The 23345-nt window shown below is 31.3% G+C and overlaps 1 protein-coding gene across 1 annotated transcript; it reads left to right on the top strand.

Annotated features, from left to right (window-relative positions):
* Positions 1–9089: 9089 nt before the first annotated feature.
* LOC108203932 (heat shock factor protein HSF8-like) lies at positions 9090–16954 on the top strand. The gene is made up of 3 exons (XM_064090057.1): positions 9090–9102; positions 9165–9352; positions 15452–16954. The coding sequence occupies exons 1-3, from the start codon at positions 9090–9092 to the stop codon at positions 16667–16669; spliced, it is 1419 nt and encodes a 472-aa protein (XP_063946127.1). The 3' UTR covers positions 16670–16954.
* Positions 16955–23345: the final 6391 nt, after the last annotated feature.

The following is a 23345-nucleotide window of genomic DNA, read 5'->3' as shown; positions in this document are numbered from 1 at the left end:
CAACCCTCGGAAAATGGGGAATCAAAGCTTCAGATGCAAGATCTTACGGAACGATGGAGCTTCTGTCATCAAATGCAAAAAAAGGTCTGATTTATTTTGCCTAGAACTTAAATCGTACAGTGTGATATATAATGAGGCTACACCAATGATGAATGGCAGGGCCAGACTATACTAATGTGTACACTGTGGTCATGCACTCACAAGAAAATATGGTATTAGCCAATTTAGTTTTAGAGTTTGGTGACAATTCTCGACCTCGGTTACTTTTTTTAAGCTGACACCAAGTACCAAAAGCTCATAAAATTGGGGGTTTTTGGGTTGTATTGTACATGGTGTGAGTAACTGTTTTTGCCCTATGATTTCATGTTTCTGACATAAGAGTGAGAAAGCTTGCTATAATATTTGCCACAGAAAGGGCTGTTTTGCCGCTTCCAGGTTGAGAACCAACCCACTCTTAAATAAGAAACCCAGCCGGTTGAACTCCCGTGGTCAAATGACCGGAAATAGCCTGTCAAAAGGCTCATGTAACCGGCCAATAAGTCCTATAACACTCAAGAATACTAGGAAAATAAATTAAAAATAAAATTAAGAGGGGGTGATTAGATTGGGATTTCAAAGCATTTTTTTGCATTTATAATCTTGAGATATTCAATTGGGATTTTAAATTATGATACAAAATCTGATGGTATTCAATTGAGATTTTAAATTAAGCTTTAAAACTGATGGTATTCAATTGGGATTGTTAAATCCATTAAAATCTGATGGTTTTTTGAATTTCATAAAATGATGAATTTTGTGGCATTCTTCCGTGCATTTTAAGTTTTTTGAAATTCCACCAACCATCAAATCAATATGATTTTGAAGCATTGTGCTTAAATCGTATCAACTTTGTGACATTTTATCAAGAATTGCACAAAATCAAATAACATACATTCCATTAAAATCCATAAACTAAAAACAATCCATTAAAATCTCAATCGATACACCTCCGTAAGAAATTTCAAGAATTTTTTGAATATCTGTAAGGCGTGAAAGTCCAATTAGCCCATTAAGGACCTAATCTGGAATGTTCCTGGAAAACTATTGAAAGGCCTAACAAACGGGACCAATCATCAATATACTTATATAAAGGAGAAGCATGAGGCGTTTAGGTGGCACCTCTCGGAGAGCTCTGTTCTATTTTCTAATTTTTTAGAATTTTTGGATGAAAAAAATATCAAAAATAAAAACTGTCCTTTATTTTGGATAATTCGAATAACATTTCAGAATTAGAAGAAAGTTTCAGAACTACCTTTTCAAAATCAATATGCTTAATAAAGGAGAAGCATGGGGCGTTTAGGTGGGCGTCTCTCGAGCTCTGTGTCATTTTCAATTTTCTGAAATTTTGATGAAAAAATATCAAAACTAAAATTATCTTTTTTAGTTTCGGATATATTGGAAGAAAGTTTCAGTCAGAACTAACTTTTCAAAATATCAAAATCACATCAGAATTTGAAACTATCATCATATTTTTGAAAAAGGTGTATATCAAAAACCAAAAGGATTTATGAATTCTAATTTTCTGGAATTTTTGGATGAAAAAATATCAAAATTAAAAAAAATACCTTTTTTAGTTTCGGATATATTGAAAGAAAGTTTCAAAACTACCTTTTCCAAAATATCAAAATCAAATCAAATTTGAAACTATCTCATATTTGGGAAAAAGTGTAACAAACCAAAAGAATTTTTAAGCCGGTCTTTTTCTCAAATCAACCAAAATTTAACGCACACAATTTTTTTTAACTATTTGTCTTCCCCATCTAATACAATAAGTGAGTTACACTATACTAGATGTTTTCAATGGCGAAAAGATGATTGGTTAACAAGAGTAAGAGTTTGTCGGAGGTGAGAGTCGACAAATCGAAACATCGGAGAACAATATAGCTTGTATATGATATTAAGGATGAAAAAATCAATAAATTAACTGTTATTGATACATGTGGCTAGTTATTTTTATAATATTTGTTTTCTTTATCGGCATGTTTGGTGTTGTTAATTTTTATGTTCACTTTGTATACATGAAAATATTATTCATGCAACAAATGATTAGTGTTCGGATTATTACAAGATTTAATCTTAGGTTTTTCTTTTTCACTCTACAAATATTAATTTTAAATTATCAATATAATTTTTATAGGGCCGCCGCAACGCGCGGTTTTCACAATTTATCATCTAATAGGCCAAAAATAGCCTATTAAGAAATGACCCCAAAAAGCCGGAAGTAGCAAATTAAATATTAAAATAAAAAAGATATTCAATCTGGAGGGTCCATATTCAACCACATTTGAGATCAAATTCGGTGTTGAATCGAGACCCACAAGTTGTTTGACATACCGTGAAGTGAACCCCGGGCGCGTCTGGCTCACACTTGGAACTCCTAAAGGCCTCTATTCGACCACGTTCGAGGTCGAATGAACCCTGAACTGAGTTCCTCAGGTCTTTTAACCTGGCCATCCAAAGAATATCTATTCGACCTCATTCAATGTCAAATTTAACTCAGCAAGTAAGGTCGACATAATATCGACCTGGACATCACAACATGCTTCTATTTGATCTCGTTTGAGATTGAACAAAAGCACAATATCAGGTTCATAGGTCGTTCGTCCTCGGCGCCTAAGATTCAGGATGTTAGATATCGTTTAGGGCGAATAGACCGGAAGGTGTAACCCGAAACAAATTTGATAGGGGTACATGGAAGGCTTATTCGACGAGGTCGAATAGTAGCTGAAAATTAAAAATTCTAATGTTCTAATAATCTTAGAAACATGTAGAATTATATTTCAGAAGATTATTTAAAGGCTCATAAATATCTAAAATTTTATATTAAATCATGAAAAATTTTCAATAAAAATGGAATTAATCCCCTAAAGATATGAGAATGCTTTCGAGCACTATATTTGTAATAAATATTGATAAAATTACTTGAATTGCAATAAAGAAGGCTCGAAAATTCATGTAAAAGGCTCATAATGTCATATATAAGGCTCCGAAAGTCAATATATAGGCTTGGAAACCATGCAAGGACGGCTCGAAATTCATGTAAAAGGCTCATAAGGTCATTATAAGGCTCCGAAGTCATATATAGGCTCTGGAAACCATGCAAGGACTCTAAAACTTTTGAAATATTTCTACGGCACTTATCCAAAGTTGGGGACCAAATCCTAATTGTGTTTCGATTTATTGGAAGGCCAAAAGGAATAAAGCCCATTTAAAAGGCCCATACTTGTAATGATTAATTAATTGCGTAATTAATTAATAGAGCTAAAAGCCATTGGACATCCACATTTGAAATACGTAGGTTGTAAACCTCAGGACATGTGCCCTCAACTGTTTAAATCCGTATCTAGTCTAACTATGAATCTATCAAGAAGAATGAACTTAAGAGTTCTAGACAGATTGTAACTCTTCAGAGATGACTATATGAGTCCTAGACAACCATCAACAACTTAGGATAATGATAAATGATCAATTCTATCATATCTCCAATGCAAACACCTACTCCTAATCAATCTCTAAAACTTGATATGTCATATAGAGAGCTCTACCCCTCACAACAGGCCCACAGGCCTTGCCAAGCCCCACCATTCTTGGTGTCCACAAACCTCCCCATACTCTTAAAAGCATTAGTTCGCATTAAGGATGTATTTAGTAGTTTGTATTGGAGTAAGACTATAAATATATATAATATATATATATATATATTATTAGATTATATATATATATATATTATATAATATATATATATATATGAGTTAAGTTCTATGGAGTACAAAAAAAATTTGGAGTTTATGGAGTACAAAGTTTGATAAAATGTAATCTGTCTCTAATTTCATTTTTTTTGTCCAATAATATTTGTAATATTTGACAACCTGCACATATATGTTCTACAACATAAACATCGGGATCAAATGGTAGAATAATTACTTTTATAAATCATAGGACTCTATATTCTGCAAAATAACTAAAAGCAGAACAATTTAATCTAATCTTGTTAAAGTTGAAAGATATTATGATTAATTGACATATGTGCAAGACAACTTAAATGATAGATTATATCAAAATTTGGATAATCAAAGATATTATAGGATCAAACAAAAAAATTATGATTTGTACCCAAACTCCAATGTTTTTATGTACTCCATAGAACTTAACTCTAATACATACATACATATATATATATATATAATAAATAATATATATATATAAGATAAAGTTCTATGAGACACTTATGGAGACCGTGGGACCACTTATGTTCTGCAAGCGAAATATGCATAAAAACATTGCAAAACGTATAGTTTTGCACATCATGTTGTACAAAATCATTATTCACTTTAAAATCTTGAATATCATAAGTTTCGCATGTAGAACATATAAAATGTTATATTCTACGAAATATATTTAGTTTGCAGGACATTGTTCAACTGCAGAACATACATTATATATTTATGAAACATAGATGATCTTCAACAATTTTAAGAATACATGATATGTTTGAACATACTTCACAAAAGAAAAGTCTATGAAGACTGATTTTTGTGGAGGTTTTAGAAACTTAATCACAGCATCCATTTCTTACCCATCTAAGGGCCTGCAGATATTGTACAACAAGAAAAAGTCTAAACCTGCATAACATAAAATAATAATTACATAATATGGGTGTTCAATCACCCGAATCCTAACAAATAAAAATAAAATTGCTACAAAATAAGATGTAGTTTGGACATGGCTATGAGGCATTGAACTCATTATCATGGTCTTGCAACGAATTGAATTTGTTGCAAAACAAAATAACACTTAGATATATCACAAATATGCGGGACAAATTATAATATACATATCTAGAAATGCAGAACAAAAATAGTCTAAATTATTAAGATAGTTTTGAATAAAACCGAAACAAATAAATGCATGACAAGAATATTAATAATACATTACAGAAATGCAGGATAAGAATACAAGATCTTAGAGACTACAAGATCTACCGTTAAAATAATATGTCAATTAATGGACATGATTAAATATTCTTTGTCATGCATTTCCGATAATATTCATGTAGTTATAAAATAGATAATTCTTGGGATATATTCATGTAGTTTGGTAGAATATTACTCGAAATGCAAGACAAGATATATCGGAGCAGGACAAAATACCTTAATCATAGCCATTATTTTTATTGTAGTTAAAAATCGTAATATTAGAAAGTTATTAGAATAGTTTATGAAAGAACGGGTTATTAGAATAGTTTAATCGAAAAAAATCAGGATATTAAAGAGTATTGGAAATTTAATATTTTAAAAAAATCATAGAAATTAAATATTTCTCAATTAAGTTACCAATTCTTTTACTATTTAAAATTTTAAATTGATTTATTTGTTTTGTCAGAACCCAATATCAACACATAGGAGAATAAAATACCAAGCCAAAAATAATATATTAATTTTTTTATTTAAAACATTTTTTAAAATGTTTAACAAATATGTTTGATTACAAGGACACCTATCATATCATATATTAAAAACAAGTAGTAGAAAGAATCTTGTAAACTTGATTTAAAATATTCATTCAAATCAATTTCATATCAATGAATCTTGGCTAGAATTCCAATATCAAACATCTACTAAACTCACATATGATTATAGATTGGGATATTAGTAAAATTATAATTAATTTGAAGTGTGTAGGTGTTCCGTTGTTGACATATAGGATTTATTATGTGTTCTTTTTAATAAATTAAAATTTTGAATTATCAAATTTATTAGTTAAGTGATAATTAATTAGATTCTAGTAATTATATATAATATTAATATTACAAATATACAAAAATTAATATACATGACCAATTCGTTAATTATCTTTTGCTTTTTATAATATAAATTTAACTATGGGAACAACACTTTGAGAACCCTCATTTCAAAAATAATTGAACGAGTAGTGTAAAGAACTTCTTAATACTATAATTTATAATAATGTTTTTATTCAACTTCATAAATAATATTTAAAAATTCACAATGTATTAATCTATAATATTGAGGAACATTTAAAGTAATATAAATTTCATAAAATCAATTTAAAGAGTCTAATATATATTTCTATATATTTGAGTGAACATTTATTAGAATATCAAGATTAAATAACAAAATTGGATCAAAATTATACATTTTCAAAAATTTGTCATTCAACAAATCTATCCATGTACAAAAATAAATAAATTATGTGTAATATCATATTATCATAACTCCTTTTCATATTATTCTCTTATTTATATTTAAAATACTAATATTTACGGGAACCTACTATAAAATTACTATAATAACAAATATGATATTATTTTTAATATGATATTAGATACCTTGTTAAATGAATGCACAAATGAAAACAGTATCAGAATCTAACTCGAATTATTCGTCAAGGAGATATATTAAAGCAACATTTGAAGAATATTAATTTTTAAATAATAAAATTCTCAAATATTCATATTAAAAATGTGAAATATCTAATATAAAAGTCTTTAAATGAATGATTAAAGAATCTACTTTTTATATCAATACAAATATTCTCTAAGATATTTTTAAACAATACTATACTAAAAAATAAATATCAAAAGAATCGCTGAGAATTTTTATATGATTAATACTATACTAAAAAATAAATATCAAAAGACTCTCTAAGATATTTTTTATGATTAATATAAATATTTGTGCCGTGTAAGATTCTTTTAAATTTGAGATTTTTCTTGTATAAATTATTTACCTTGTGATATTTTTTTGACTATTCTAATATTTTTATAATTGCATTGAGCGATATTCTTTTGACCGAATTCCATTGAGTGATTCCCTACATGTGAAAAATATAATTCATATCAATGAGTATTAAGACCTTATTAAATTTCAAATTTTTAAATATTTATTTTCAGAAAAACATTTAATAGAATAATACGAGTGAAAACACTAATTTTTATATAATTTTCATCAAAAGAATCTGCATAAAAATATGCATCAAAACACATACGAATGGTTAAATTTTATTAGTATGAATATGAACACTTGAAGAAATCCAATTACATTTAAACTGAATTACCTCTCCTATAGTTAAATGAGAAAATATTTTTCGGATTCCGTTGAGATCTCCAACCTACGACAAAAAAACAATCTTATCTAAAGATTCTTTAAAATACTATCTTAAATAATAAATTTTGAAAAGATTCTCTAAGATATTTTTTATGATTAATAAGAAATATTTGTGCCATGTAAGATTCTTTAAAATTTGAGATTTTCTAATTGTATGAATTATTACCTTATGATATTCTTTTGATTGTTCTAATATTTTAATAATTTCTTTGAGTGATATTCTTTGACCGATTCCATTGAGTGATTTTCTACATGTGAAAAATATAATTCATATCGATGAGTATTAAGACCTTATTAAGTTTAAAATTTTTAAATATTTATTTTCAGAAAAACATTTAATAGAAAATACGAGTGAAAGATTTTAATTTTTATATATAATTTTCATCAACAAAATCTGCATCAAAACACTTAATGAAATCTTGCTAAATCTTATTCTTGTGAATGTAAACACTTAACGGAATTCCATTACCCTTAAACTGAAATACCTATCATATAATTAAATGAGAAAATATTTTATCGGATTCCGCTGAGAAATCTCCTACCTACGACAAGTTTAAAATTTGAAATTTGAAATTCAAATTAAATACTGATTGAATGATTGAGATATGGATAATATAGAAAAGAAAATCAATTAATTGCAAATCTTATTAAATGTACTTATTAAATGCATTAAATATATTACTGATTGAATGCATTAAATATATTACTGATTGAATGCATTAAATATATTACTGATTGAATGCATTAAATATATGTAGAAGATTACTATAATATCCCTTAGAGCATCTCCAACGGCGTTGGCTATAATCGTTGGCTAAATTGAACCTGTAAGATATTATGTAAATTTGCTGAACCGGTAAGACATTGTGGCTATATTGGTTGGCTATAATTTAAAAATAGAATGTTATTAATATTTTAGTTTGTTAAAATAGAATATATATATATATAAGTTTGATATGGTAATAAATGATATGCAATCATCCTACAGATTTCTTACATACCTGTAGAGGTTCGACAAATATAGCCATCAATAGGAGGTTGGCTAAAATTATAGACAACAGGTTCACGTGGTTGGAGTACGCTTTTTTCAACAGGTTGGCTAAATTTTTTATATTTGGAATGCCAACTCACTTTTTAGCTAAAGGTTTTGTATGGTTGGAGATGCTCTTAAGAATTAGATTTGATTGATTTTTTGATAAATCATAATTTATCTTATGATTATAAAATCAACGGTGATTAAGCGGGTTTCTCGGTTTTCTTGATAAGCTGAGTTTCTTAGGATCTTTCTCATATATATATATATATATATACTATACCTAAATGACCCACCCTTATATGTAATCACCCACCTAGGGCCCACCCTCTCCCCTATTCAATCCACCTCGGGCCCGCTAGGGCCTCGCCAAGGCTCCTCACAGGCCCTGGACAGGCTCCAGACAGTCTTAAGAGCCAAACCTTGACCCACCATGGTCCCACTAGGCCCGACTTGGCCCTATTAGGCCCCACTTAGATCCTGTCTAGGCCCATCTCGGGGTCCATCCCCCAATCCCAAAACCCGTATCATTCTACTAAATCGCATTGGTTTCTATATATATATATATATATATATATATATATATATATATATATATATAAACATACACACACAGACATATATAATATTTATATTCAAAACCTTCCTACAATTTAGTTTGATTCATCTTGTGGGAGTCATAATATTTGTAAAGTTTTAAAATCATGCTTTCGCCTCGTCATCAGCAAAACGGGCCTTTTCCTAGCCCATTCTCCGTATTTACAATGTATATTTTGACTCTAAACTCAGGGTTATAAAATCTAGTCTCCAATACCTATCATTTCAATTCTCACTTAAATTCTAGTCAAATAGACCATCCTTAAATTTTGAAAAGCTTATACTTTCTTCATATGGCGACTGAAGGTAAAATTGATCTGTCCAACAATGGCGATTCAATTGTAGTTCCATCTTCATTGTTAAAAAAGAAGTGAACCCTTTTATTAAGAAATTATATGATATGGTTGATGATTCTACCACCGATAGAGTTATATGTTGGGGCCCAATGAATAATAGCTTCGTTGTGAAGGATCCAGAGGAATTCGAAAGAGACATTTTGCCAAAGTGCTTCAAGCACAATAAAATTACAAGCTTCATCCGCCAGTTGAATTTTTATGTACGTCATTTCTTTTTCTATATTCTCTACATTTCTTTTGATTGTTCCTTATTCGAGCGTTTTTCTGTGTGTGTGTGTGAGTATATTTATTTAATGTTTAATCTTTTTGACCGGGGTAAATAGTTTTAATAATATTCATGAAAATTGATTAACAATTTAACAAAAGATACATGAACTTTGGACATTTGGAGTTGTTTGTTTATGTTCTTGACTACATATCAATTTAGGTTGCTTTTTGATTAATTTCTTTCTTACTATTGTCATTACAGCCTTAAACGGGCTAAATTAGTTATATTTTTCTTATCTATTTTATGTCATCTAAGAACTTGCTAATTAAGTGTTGAGATATAGAGTGTGTATGCAATCTAGATTTTAATGGATTAATGATAATATATGATTTTTAATGGATTGTTAGTGCTTTTGGTTTCATGTGAAGTCTAGCAAATTCTCAATACAATATCATTCAGTTGATGTAGAATTATTAGAATTTAGGCATAAAATTTAAAAATCTCTCCTAATTGAATACCACTAGATTTGTAAGTATAATTTAAAATCCTGATTGAATATCATCAGATTTTTAGGATAATTTAAAATCTTAATTGAATATCTAAAGATTCTTATACATACTTAAAATTTTGAATCAAATATACGTGGATTTCAAGAATGAAAGAATATATAATCTTATCTAAAGAATACTTTTGATTTTAATTCCATATACCTTTTCCTTTATTTAAAAAGGTGTGAAATGAAAAGGAAAAAGCCACTCCCTTTGTTTTTAATATATGACGTTTGACTTTTTGGCACATATTTTTAGTACTTTGACTGGGTAGTTAAAAGTATTATTTTATAATCTTCTTTTTCTGAAAAAAATATGTAATCAAAATTTTAATTCACAAAAAAAATCAATTAAAAATAATAAGTTTTACTATCCGGTCACCCCACCTAAAAGTCCGTGCCAAAGTCAAAGGGTCGTATAAAAAATATAGAGGTAGTAACAAATAGATAAGTAAATGATCCACACATGTTAGAAATTACCTCATACAGTCATGTTAATTAATAACCCGAAAAATGCAATTTTCTTATATAATAGAATATTTCTTAAGCTAAGACTTATTTGAATAATACTTAAATGTTATAATACTTTTATATGTATTTGCCTCTCCAATATGTGCTATATATAGAGTTAATTTTGATACAAAAAATATTTGCCAATTTCAGTATTCACATAATTCCATTTGTTGCAGCTAATAGCTACCTTGTTGTTTTAACTATAGTCTTTAATTTATTTTTTCTTTTGACTTGAGTCTTGTTTTTATTGTGTCCAAAATATGCATCACACGCACCTATGCCTAGCTTCTTATCAGAAGGAAAATAAAAATTCAAATTTTTAGTTTATATTTATTCAATATTCTATTTAGTTCAGTAGAGAAAATCAAATAAATAGATCAAGGGATTATCCAAAAGTGTGACATAAACTGGTACATTACCTAAAAAGAGAGATTTCATCAATTATTGAGAGAAATGTAGGGGCTTGTTCAAACCATAAGCATTTTTCAACATTATACACCAAAATTAGCCATAGATCATTTTAGATCATGTTTGGTTGGCATTGTTGTTGCAAGCATAAATTATGGCTCAATCGAACTCGAGTCCAAGTTATTTAGTCAAATTCGAGCCTAAAATTGACTCGACTGGGCTCGTTTATGCCCTAGTGAATTTTCAAGCATTTATTCAAGCAAGTTATCTTTGTTATTGTTTTGTTCATATATATATTGTTTCTCAAAGATGTCCTATCAACAAAGTTAACAAATTCGGCACAACTCCGTGTGATTCTGAGTGTAAAAGTAGCAACCAAGAACTTGAATTTAGTCCCTGTTTCTTATTTGCTAGATTATCTCATCAACAGTTTCGTCTATAATCTTTTACATCCCTGTGCTGCAAAATGGCTTTTCACTCGAGAATAAGGCGTGATCCACAAAATAAATGCATGTCTTACATATTGTGTAGTTAAATGATGTTGATATTTGCTACTAATCAAATATGATCAGTTTTCACCTTAGTATTTCTAATCTATTTCGTGTTATTTGAACAACCTGCAGGGATTTAAGAGGGCTGATCCTCACTTGTTGGAGTTCACAAACGAGGGTTTCGTAAAAGGCCAAAGGCATTTGCTCAGTAGCATTGAACGTCGTGAATCTAATCATAGGCGAAACCAACAGCCACATCATGCACATAAAGAGAGCTCAACAGTTGAGACATCTGCTGAAGGTGGTAAACCTGTCGTGGAGGAAGATATTGAAGGTCTCGATAGAGACTTTAATAATGTCCTCAAGCAGGAGGTTGTTGTGTTGAACAAGAAGGCACATACAACTGTTACACAGTTGGAATCTATAACACAACGCCTTACTGGAATCGAGCAAAGAGACCAAGGAATTATGTCCTTCCTAAAGGCTGTGAACCCTGACTATGAACCTGGTATTGACAGTTTCTCCCCTGGTTCAGATTTAATCTGGGGCAGCTCTTCGATGAGAGGATAAAATCGATGGATCCTGAGGACTCCACCCCAGAAGCTGCAGTACCAATAGATATCTGATGTGCACCTCATCTTTGTTTGGAACCTTTTCTTTAAAACATCTGTACTATGAAATTAATTTTGGTTCTAAGATCCACATTTAGGGTGGACTATCACAGATACATTCGAATGTCCTTTTAAGAATGATTATTTTTGTCAATTTGAATCAAAATCTGGTTATGTTGACATTCTTTTAAAGCAAACATAGCATGTTAGCATAGTCATTCTAATTATCTAATCTAAGTGTTTTTTAAAACAGAAAATGGTAGTTGTCATAATACTTTTTCCAAATGATAATAGTATCACCTATATAATATATTATATGATGGATCGTATACATACACGTCCACAAATTAAAATACGTTTTATATAGTTTCACGTCGTTAATTGGGATAATTTTAGATTCTCTAGCATTCTCAAACTGAACGATTACTTTCATGTTTAATAATGAGTTTTTACCTGAAACTCTCCTCATTTCTTATATAATAGTAAGTTTTATTGTACGTGACGTTGTATACTAAAAATTTATGAATTATTTTTTCTTACATAATTATGCAAATAAACTAGTTTAAACAAGAAATAGGTTAATCTAACACAGATGGAGAACCTATAATTATTGTTACATATTGTGTTTACAAATCTAAATAAAAGGAAAAGAGTACATCTACGAATAAATACTCTATATGTTTTTCCCATTTGTTTATAACTGAGTTGAGCACAGAGATGAAGAAACACGTATAAAATAGTAAAAAGAAAAGAAAAAGTGAATAAAGTGATAAGGTCTATCGATATTTAGTTGATAAATTTTAAAGAGTGAGTGAGAATTTTATATTATTAAAATTTATCACATGTTGAAAAGTTTCGAAATATAAATAATTGAATGATACATTCATTAAAAAAACTTAAACAATTAGTAGGAGTGGGCGAGTAAATAACATATAGAGTATTTTACATGTTGATGGCCGGACTTTATAATGAGTTTCAATTTCATGGCCAGACATTCTGATTTTCAATTTAATGGTCAAACTTCAGTTTCGTGTTTAAAAAATAAGGACCGACTTCCAGACTTCCAATATAATGGCCAGACTTAAGTTCTGAGTTTCAATTTTGTGGCCAGACTTTCAGATTATTTTGATTTTTGTAATGTAGATTTGATTTCGATATTGTCAATATTAAGGAAGCCATCGTTTTGAAACGCGAAATTGAAGTGCGGCCATTAAATTGGAAATCTGAAAGTCTGGCCACAAACTTGAAACTCGGTATAAAGTCTGGCGAGCGACCTGCAATTTAATCTAACATATATAAATTGATTACTTGCGATTGAGAGCAAGACAGACATTAATAATTATGTGCTCAAGCTGGAGGTCGCCGAGACATTAATAATGTGCTCAAGCAGGAGGTCGCCGAGTTGAACAAGAAGGCTTAGACAACTGATACACAATTAGAATCAATAATACAACGCCTTGATGGAAAGGAGCAAAGACACCAAGAAATGATGTCCTTCCTAAAGGCTGTGAACCCTATCTATACACCTGGTATTGACAGTTTCTCCCCTGGATCAAATTTAATCTGGGGCAGCTCTTCGGTCGCTGAGATACTAAAATCGATGGATCCTGAGGACTCCACACCAGCTGGTGCACTACCAATGGATATCTGATGTGCACCTCATCCTTGTTTGGAATCTTTTCTTAAAAACGTCTGTATACTCTGAAATTAATTTTGGTTTTGAGATCTACATTTAGGGTGGACCAACACAGATACATTAGACTGCCATTTTCAGAATGATTATTTTTGTCAATTTGAATTAAAATATGGTTATCTTGGCAATTTTTTAAGGGTAAACATAGCATTTTTTCTAAAATGGAAGATGGTAGGTGTCATAATACTTTTTCCAAATGATAATAGTATCACCTATATAATATATTATATAATGGATCATATACAGACACATCCACAAATTAAAATACGTCATATATAGTTTCACGTTGCTTGAGATAATTTTGGATTCTTTAGAATTTTCAAATTGAACGATTACTCCTGACAAAAGAAATAAAACTGAAAGATTACTTTCCTGTTTAATAATGAGTTTTTACCTGAAAAACTCTCCTCATTTCTTATTTATTAGTAAGTTTTATTGTATGTGACGAAGTTGTATATTAAAAATTTATGAATTATTTTTTCTTACATAATTATGCAAATAAACTAGTTTAAACGGGGAATAGGTTAATTTAACACAAATGGAAAACCTATAATTATTGTTACAGATTGTGTTTACAAATCTAAATAAAAGGAAAGGAGCAAATCTGCGAATAAATACTCTATATGTTTCTCCCATTTATTTATAACTGAGTTGAGCGCAGAGAAGAAGAAACACTTACAAAAAAAAGTGAATGAAGTGTTGAGGTCTATCGATATTTAATTGATAAATTTTAAAGAGTGGGTGAATTTTTATAATACTAAAACTTATTACATGTGGAAAGTTTGGAAATATAAATAATTGAATGATACATTCATAAAAAATAAGCTTAAACAATTAGAAGGAGTGGGCGTGTAAATATCAGATAGAGTAAATTACATGTTGATGGGCAGACTTTATACCGAGTTTCAATTTCAGGGCCAGACTTTCATATTTCCAATTTAATGGTCAAACTTCAGTTCCTTTTAAAAATACGGACAGACTTCGAGATTTTCAATTTAATAGCCAGACTTAAGTTTTGAGTTTCAATTTTGTGGCCAGGCTTTCAGATTATTTTGAATCATGTAATGTAGATTTGATGTCGATATTGTCATATTGTCGATATTAATGGTAGCCATTGTTTTGAAACGCGAAACCGCAGTCTGGCCATTAAATTAGAAATCTGAAAGTCTGGCCACAAACTTGAAACTCGAAATAAGTCTGACCTTCGACCTCTAATTACCTCTAACATATATAAATTGATTACTTGCGATTGAGAGATTGAAATCATATTTTGGCATAAATTCAAAACTCACGGGGATGTAAAATGTTATTCGATAGAATATATATTTAATTATTTATATTTATTATTGATGTTTTTTCTTCCCATATTAGTTATACGTCATATTTAATTAAATATTTATTAGTTGAATTTTAATTAACTGGTAATAGAGGAAGAGAAAATTCCACGGAAAATTTTTACTTTAGAAATATATTTAATTTTGAATATCACTTGTATACTTCATTTAGCATTGAAATAATTTGTGATAAATTTATTAGATAATATAATACATTATATATGTATATATAGTCATCAAGAGGTTTGTCCTGCACTCTAGTCCTGCTACTAAATTCAAACTCTGGTTGTATGTTGTAACAAAAGCCTTAGGTTAAGTTTTTATCATGTTTTACTTCATTGTGCAGCTTAATTGCTTTCACTTAATACCAGATAGAACATAAGAAAATACTTGTTTAATATATAGTGTAACTAGATTATATTGAACATGTCTTAAATTCGATTTATTTACACATTATCATATCTAACTTATGTTGCGGTTATGTGAATAACCAGGGGTTCAGGAAGGTTGATCCTGACGGATGGGAGTTCGCAAATGAGGGTTTCTTAAGAGGCCAAAGGCATTTGCTAAAAAGCATTGTACGTCGTAAACCGGCTCATGCTCAAAATAAACAGCCTCAGCAGCCACATGGACAGAGCTCAACAGTTGGGGCGTGTGTTGAAGTTGGTAAATTTGGCCTTGAGGAAGAGGTTGAGAGGCTGAAGAGGGACAAGAATGTGCTTATGCAGGAGCTTGTCAGGTCGAGGCAGCAGCAGCAGACAACTGATACACATCTACAAACAATGGTACAACGCCTTCATGGAATGGAACAAAGGCAACAACAAATGATGTCATTCCTGTCAAAGGCTGTGAACAGCCCTGGATTTTTGGCACAGTTTGTACAGCAACAAAATGAGAGCAGCAGGCTCATAACTGGAGGCAAGAAAAAAAGAAGACTTAAACCAGATGTTGTTCCAGATGATCATCCAGTCACTCCTGCCGATGGGCAGATTGTCAAATACCAGCCTTTTATGAATGATGGTTCAACTGCAATGTTCAGTCGTATGATGTTGGATGCATCTCCTCAGTTGGAAACCTTGACAGGTAATACCAATAGTATTCATTTTGGTGATGTAACATCGTCATGCAAGGCATTAGATCATGGAAGGGCTCCCCTTTGTACGTCTGGAGGGACACCGACTTCAGGGATATCAGATTTGCCATTAGTGACAGGTGTTACAGCTGTTGGCCCTTCGGAAGAGATTCAGTCTTTACCGGTAGATGTCACTTCTGATGCAGTGAAAATGACTCCATTTCCGGAGATAACCCCCCTAGTTGGTTCGCAGGAGTTGCCGGCCGTCAATCTTTCTCTGAAAAACATGCTTATGCATGAGCCTCGCTTACAAGTGGCTCGAGAAGCCAATGTTGATAACAGCATATTTCTGAATCCAACCTCATCAACTATGGATGAGAACATGTTCCTAGATATTGATAGTTTCAATTCTGATTCTGATGTCATGTGGGACAGCTCTTTGATTGATGAGATACTAAAATTAACTGATCCTTCAGGGGGGCAGTTTTCCCTATCGAGTCCATTAGCTACAAATGCCACACAGATCGAATCAACTCCACCAGCTGCATCACAACCCTCGGAAAATGGGGAATCAAAGCTTCAGATGCAAGATCTTACTGAACAGATGGAGCTTCTGTCATCAAATGCAAAAAAGGTCTGATTTATTTTGCCTAGAACTTAAATCGTACATGTGTGAATTATATGAGGCTACACCAATGATGATATGGCAGGGCCAGACTATACTAATGTGTACACTGTGGTCATTGCACTCACAAGAAAATAGTGGTATTAGCCAATTTAGTTTTAGAGTTTGGTGACAATTCTCGACCTCGGTTACTTTTTTTAAGCTGACACCAAGTACCATAAAGCTCATTAAAATTTGGGTTTTTTGGGTTGTATTGTACATTGTGTGAGTAACTGTTTTTGCCCTATGATTTCATGTTTCTGACATAAGAGTGAGAAAGCTTGCTATAATATTTGCCACAGAAAGGGCTGTTTTTCCGCTTCCAGGTTGAGGAACCAACCCCACTCTTATATAAGAAACCCCAGCCGGTTGAACTCCCGGTTGTCAAATGACCGGAAATAGCCCGTCAAAAGGCTCATGTAACCGGCCCAATAAGTCCTATAACACTCAAGAATACTAGGAAAATAAATTAAAAATAAAATTAAGAGGGGTGTATTAGATTGGGATTTCAAAGCATTTTTTTGCATTTATAATCTTGAGATATTCAATTGGGATTTTAAATTATGATACAAAATCTGATGGTATTCAATTGAGATTTTAAATTACGCTTTAAAATCTGATGGTATTCAATTGGGATTGTTTAAAATCCATTAAAATATGATGGTTTTTTTTGAATTTCATAAAATGATGAATTTTGTGGCATTCTTCCGTGCATTTTAAGTTTTTTGAAATTCCACCAAAATCAATATGATTTTGAAGCATTGTGCTTAAATTGTATCAACTTTGTGACATTTTATCAAGAATCCGCACAAAATCAAAATAACATACATTCCATTAAAATCCATAAACTAAAAACAATCCATTAAAATCTCAATCGAATACACCTCCGTAAGAGAATTTTCAAGAATTTTTTGAATATCTGTAAGGCGTGAAAGTCCAATTAGCCCATTAAGGACCCAATTCTGGAATGTTCCTAGAAAACTATTGAAAGGCCTAACAAACGGGACCAATCATCAATATACTTATATAAAGGAGAAGCATGGGGCGTTTAGGTGGCGCCTCTCGGAGAGCTCTGTTCTATTTTTCTAATTTTCTAGAATTTTTGGATGAAAAAATATCAAAAATAAAAACTGTCCTTTTTAGTTTTGGATATATTCGAATAACATTTCAGAATTAGAAGAAAGTTTCAGAACTACCATTTTCAAAATCAATATGCTTATATAAAGGAGAAGCATGGGGCGTTTAGGTGGCGTCTCTCATAGAGCTCTGTTCTATTTTTCTAATTTTCTGAAATTTTTGATTGAAAAAATATCAAAAATAAAAATTATCTTTTTTAGTTTCGGATATATTGGAAGAAAGTTTCAGAACTAACTTTTTCAAAATATCAAAATCACATCAGAATTTGAAACTATCATCATATTTTTGAAAAAGGTGTATATCAAAAACCAAAAGGATTTATGATATTTTCTAATTTTCTGGAATTTTTGTATGAAAAAATATCAAAATTAAAAAAAAAATACCTTTTTTAGTTTCGGATATATATAAAGAAAGTTTCAAAACTACCTTTTCCAAAATATCAAAATCAAATCAAAATTTGAAACTATCTCATATTTTTGGAAAAAGTGTATATCAAAAATCAAAAGAATTTTTTATAAGCCGGTCTTTTTCTCAAATCAACCCTAAAATTTAACGCACACAATTTTTTTTAACTTATTTGTCTTCCCCATCTAATACAATAATGAGTTACACTATACTAGATGTTTTCAATGGCGAAAAGATGATTGGTTAACGAGAGTAAGAGTTTGTCGGATGTGAGAGTCGACAAATCGAAACACCGGAGAACAATATAGCTTGTATATGATATTAATGGATGAAAAAATCAATAAATTAACTGTTATTGATACATGTTTGCTGGTTATTTTTTATAATATTTGTTTTCTTTATCGGACATGTTTGGTGTTGTTAATTTTTATGTTCACTTTGTATACATGAAAATATTATTCATGCAACAAATGATTAGTGTTCGGATTAATTACAGATATAATCTTAGGTATTTTCTTTTTCACTCTACAAATATTAATTTTAAATTATCAATATAATTTTTATAGGCCGCCGCAACGCGCGGTTTTTCAACTAATTTATCATCTAATAGGCCAAAAATAGCCTATTAAGAAATGACCCTCAAAAAGCCGGAAGTAGCAAATTAAATATTAAAATAAAAAAGATATTCAATCTGGAGGGTCCATATTCAACCTCATTTGAGATCAAATTCGGTGTTGAATCGAGACCCACAAGTTGTTTGACATACCGTGAAGTGAACCCCGGGCGCGTCTGGCTCACACTTGGACATCCTAAAGGGCCTCTATTCGACCACGTTCGAGGTCGAATGAAACCTTGAACTGAGGTCCTCAGGTCTTTTAACCTGGCCATCCAAAGAATATTCTATTCGACCTCATTCAATGTCAAATTTAACTCAGCAAGTAAGGTCGACATAATAATCGACCTGGACATCACAACATGCTTCTATTTGATCTCGTTTGAGATTGAACAAAAGCACAATATCAGGTTCATAGGTCGTTCGGCCTCGGCGCCTAAGATTTCAGGATGTTAGATATCGTTTAAGGTCGAATAGACCTGAAGGTGTAACCCGAAACAAATTTGATATGGGGTACATGGAAGGCTTATTCGACCGAGGTCGAATAGTAGCTGAAAATTAAAAATTCTAATGTTCTAATAATCTTAGAACATTAGAATTATATTTCAGAAAATTATTTAAAGGCTCATAAATATTCTAAAATTTTATATTAAATCATGAAAAATTTCAATAAAAATGGAATTAATCCCCTAAAAGATATGAGAATGCTTTCGAGCACTATATTTGTAATAAATATTGATAAAATTACTTGATGTGCAATAAAGAAGGCTCAAAAATTCATGTAAAAGGCTCATAAAGTCATATATAAGGCTCCGAAAGTCATATATAAGGCTCTGGAAACCATGCAAGGACTCTAAAACTTTTGAAATATTTCTACGGCACTTATCCAAAGTTGGGGACCAAATCCTAATTGTGTTTCGATTTATTGTAAGGCCTAAAAGGAATAAAGCCCATTTAAAAGGCCCATACTTGTAATTTATTAATTAATTGTGTAATTAATTAATATAGGCTAAAAGCCCATTGGACATCCACATTTGAGATACGTAGGTTGTGAAACCTCAGGTAATGTGCCCTCAACCCTGTTTAAATCCGTATCTAGTCTAACTATGAATCTATCAAGAAGAATGAACTTAAGAGTTCTAGACAGATTGTAACTCTTCAGAGATGACTATCTAGAGTCCTAGACAACCATCAACAACTTAGGATAATGATAAATGATCAATTCTATCATATCTCCAATGCAAACACCTACTCCTAATCAATCTCTAAAACTTGATATGTCTATATAGAGAGATCTACCCCTCACAACTAGGCCCACAGGCCTTGCCAAGCCCCACCTAGGGGTCCATTCTTGGTGTCCACAAACCTCCCCATACTCTTAAAAGCATTAGTTCGCATTTAAGGATGTATTTAGTAGTTTGTATTGGAGTAAGACTATATATATATATATATATATATATACATACATATATATATATACACATATATATATATATATATATGTATAGTAAAGTTCTATGGAGACCACTTATATTGGAGACCGTGGAGACCACTTATGTTCTGCAAGCGAAATATTGCATAAAAACATTGCAAAACGTATAGTTTTGCACATCATGTTGTACAAAATCATTATTTCACTTTAAAATCTTGAATATCATATAAGTTTCGCATGTTGAACATTATAAAATGTTATATTCCACGAAATATATTTACTTTGCAGGACATTGTTCAACTTGCAGAACATACATTATATATTTATGAAACATAGATGATCTTCAACAATTTTAATGAATACATGATATTTGTTGAACATACTTCACAAAAGAAAAGTTCTATGGAGACTGATTTTTGTGGAGGTTTTAGTAACTTAATCACAGCCATCCATTTCTTACCCATCTAAGGGCCTGCAGATATTTGTACAACAAGAAAAAAGTCTAAATCCTGCATAACATAAAATAATAATTACATAATATTGGTGTTCAATCACCGAATCCTAACAAATAAAAATAATAATTGCATCCAAAATAAAGATGTAGTTGGACATTGCTATGATTGGCATTGAACTCATTGTCATTGTCTTGCAACGAATTGAATTTGTTGCAAAACAAAATAACACTTGGATATATCACAAATACGCGGGACAAATTATTAATATTACATATCTAGAAATGCAGAACAAAAATAGTCTAAATTATTAAGATAGTTTTGAATTAAAACCGAAACAATAAATGCAGGACAAGAATATTAATAATACATTACTAGAAATGCAGGATAAGAATACAAGATCTTAGAGACTACAAGATCTACCGTTAAAATAATATGTCAATTAATGGACATGATTAAATATTCTTTGTCATGCATTTCCGATAAGTTCATGTGAGAAACAGATGGCATAGGAATAGGCAATGATAAACTAGGAGCAATCACAGTTTTACAATTGGCAGATAAATGATTTACACTACCACATTTACTGCAGGTTTTCCTAGGAGCACTAGCATTGGGTGTGTAATTAGTGTGCTTGTTAACTCCTATTTTACCATTCCTATTTCCCTTCTTCTTCTTAGTCTCTTCTGATTTATGCTCACTAGCATCCAAATTCTTCTTGTTCTTATTACTGGAGTTAAGAGTGTTGTTAACACTATCACTTGTCTCAGAAGAGCTATTCTCACCTTTAACAAAGTTCTTTTTAGTAGGACCATATTTCTTGTTGAGCTTCTTGAGAACTTTCTTGTCAACTGGTGAGTTTTTGTTCAACTGATGACTTTCATCCGTTGAGACTTTGCTTTTCAACTGATGATCATCATCAGTATTCTCATCACTTGAACTGTTCTCAGATATCTCAAGAACTTTCTTATTCCTTTTCCATTCATTTTCCACAAAGGTTTCTCTGCCTTGCATGTTGATGATATTAGTGGAAACATCTCTCCCAGATTTCCATTTGGCAATAATCTCTTGTTCCCTATCAAGCTGTTTTCTTATGATCTCTTCTCTTTTCAGAACAACCAAGAGATCATCTTTGGCTGTCTGACACTCAATTTTCAGTTTCTCAAGCTCAATAAATTGAGCTTCTAAAGTACTGTTCCTGTCACTAAGAAAGGTGTTAGCTTCCTTAATTCTACTATTTTCCTTAGTGAGAGATTTTAAAGAAACATGCAAATGATACAACTCTGTAGACATTTCATTTATGGTAGCATTGCATTCATCTTTAGTTAATTCAACTAAGTTTGTAGTGAATACCTGACTGCTGCTTCCAGTGTTCTCCTCTTGATCTGTGGAGTTGGCCATTAGAGCTAGATTGACAAACTCTTCCTCATCTTCAGAATCATCTCCAGCTGCCCAATCATCCTTGGTAATGAATGCCCTTTCTTTTTGCTTGAGAAGTTCATAATATTTCTTTTTGTAATCCATGTGATCACTGGATCTCTTCTCAGCTTTTGGCTTTCTGCATTCATTAGCAAAGTGGCCTGCATTCCCATAGTTTAAGCACTTGAATTTTGATCTGTCTACCATGCTTCTATGAGACTTGGGATTGCCCTTAAATGATTTTGCAGGATTGAAATTCTTTTTGAATTTCAGTTTGGAGAATCTTCTTGACAGGAAGGCTAAGTGCTCATCAATTCCATCACTTTCTTCACCAGAATCAGCCACATCTTTCTCTTTTCCTTTTCCCTTGCTTGATTCTGAGCTCTCTTCTTTGACCAACTTCTCAGTTTCTTCAACTTGAGACTTTCCCTTGTCCTTGACAGTATCATCAAGAGATGCAACTAGAGCCACAGATGAATGCCCTTTCTTTTGGCTTTTCTCAATCTCTTCATCTTGTTCCATTTCAAGCTCATAAGTTTTCAAAGTTCCATACAGTCTCTCAAGAGTATAGTCTTTGAATTGTTGAGTGTTTCTGAGAGAGACTGTCATAGGTTTCCATTCTTTAGGAAGAGCTCTTCAGAATTTCAAATTTGAATCCTTAACTTGATATACTCTTCCAAAGAGTTTTAGACCATTTAACAGCTTTTGAAATCTGTTAAATGTGTCACTCAAACCTTCACCAGCCTTGAAATGGAATGACTCATATTGTTGAATCAGTAACTGCATCTTGTTTTCTCTTACTTGCTCATTACCTTCACAGATGGTTCTGATGGTATCCCAAACTTCTTTTGCACTTGTGCAGCTAATGACACTATCAATCATTTCTTGATCTAAACCATTAAACAGGAGGTTCATGTTTTTCTTGTCTTTGTGCACTTCTTCAGTATCCTCTTGAGAATACTCATGGATAGGTTTTGGAACCATTTTTCCTACCATATCCTCACCATCAGCTCCCATACTAGTGCAGACCTTCATTGGAACATGAGGTCCTTTCTCAATGCAGTTAACATAGCTTTCATCAATAGACAACAAATGCAGATGCATTCTTACTTTCCAGTGAAAGTAGTTATCTTTGTCAAGAACAGGAATCTTCACTCTAGCATCCTTCTTTCCCATCTTTCTTTAGCAGTGTTG

Source organism: Daucus carota, chromosome 3 (assembly GCF_001625215.2).
Source record: "Daucus carota subsp. sativus chromosome 3, DH1 v3.0, whole genome shotgun sequence".
NCBI classification, from domain to species: Eukaryota; Viridiplantae; Streptophyta; class Magnoliopsida; order Apiales; family Apiaceae; genus Daucus; species Daucus carota.
Note: the sequence above shows the minus strand (reverse complement) of the source record. Positions and strands in the feature narration are given on the sequence as shown.

Coding starts and splice junctions, on each gene's coding strand:
- LOC108203932 (XM_064090057.1), top strand. Junction 9,353..15,451: donor TCCGCCAGTTGAATTTTTAT/GTACGTCATTTC, acceptor GTGAATAACCAG/GGGTTCAGGAAGGTTGATCC.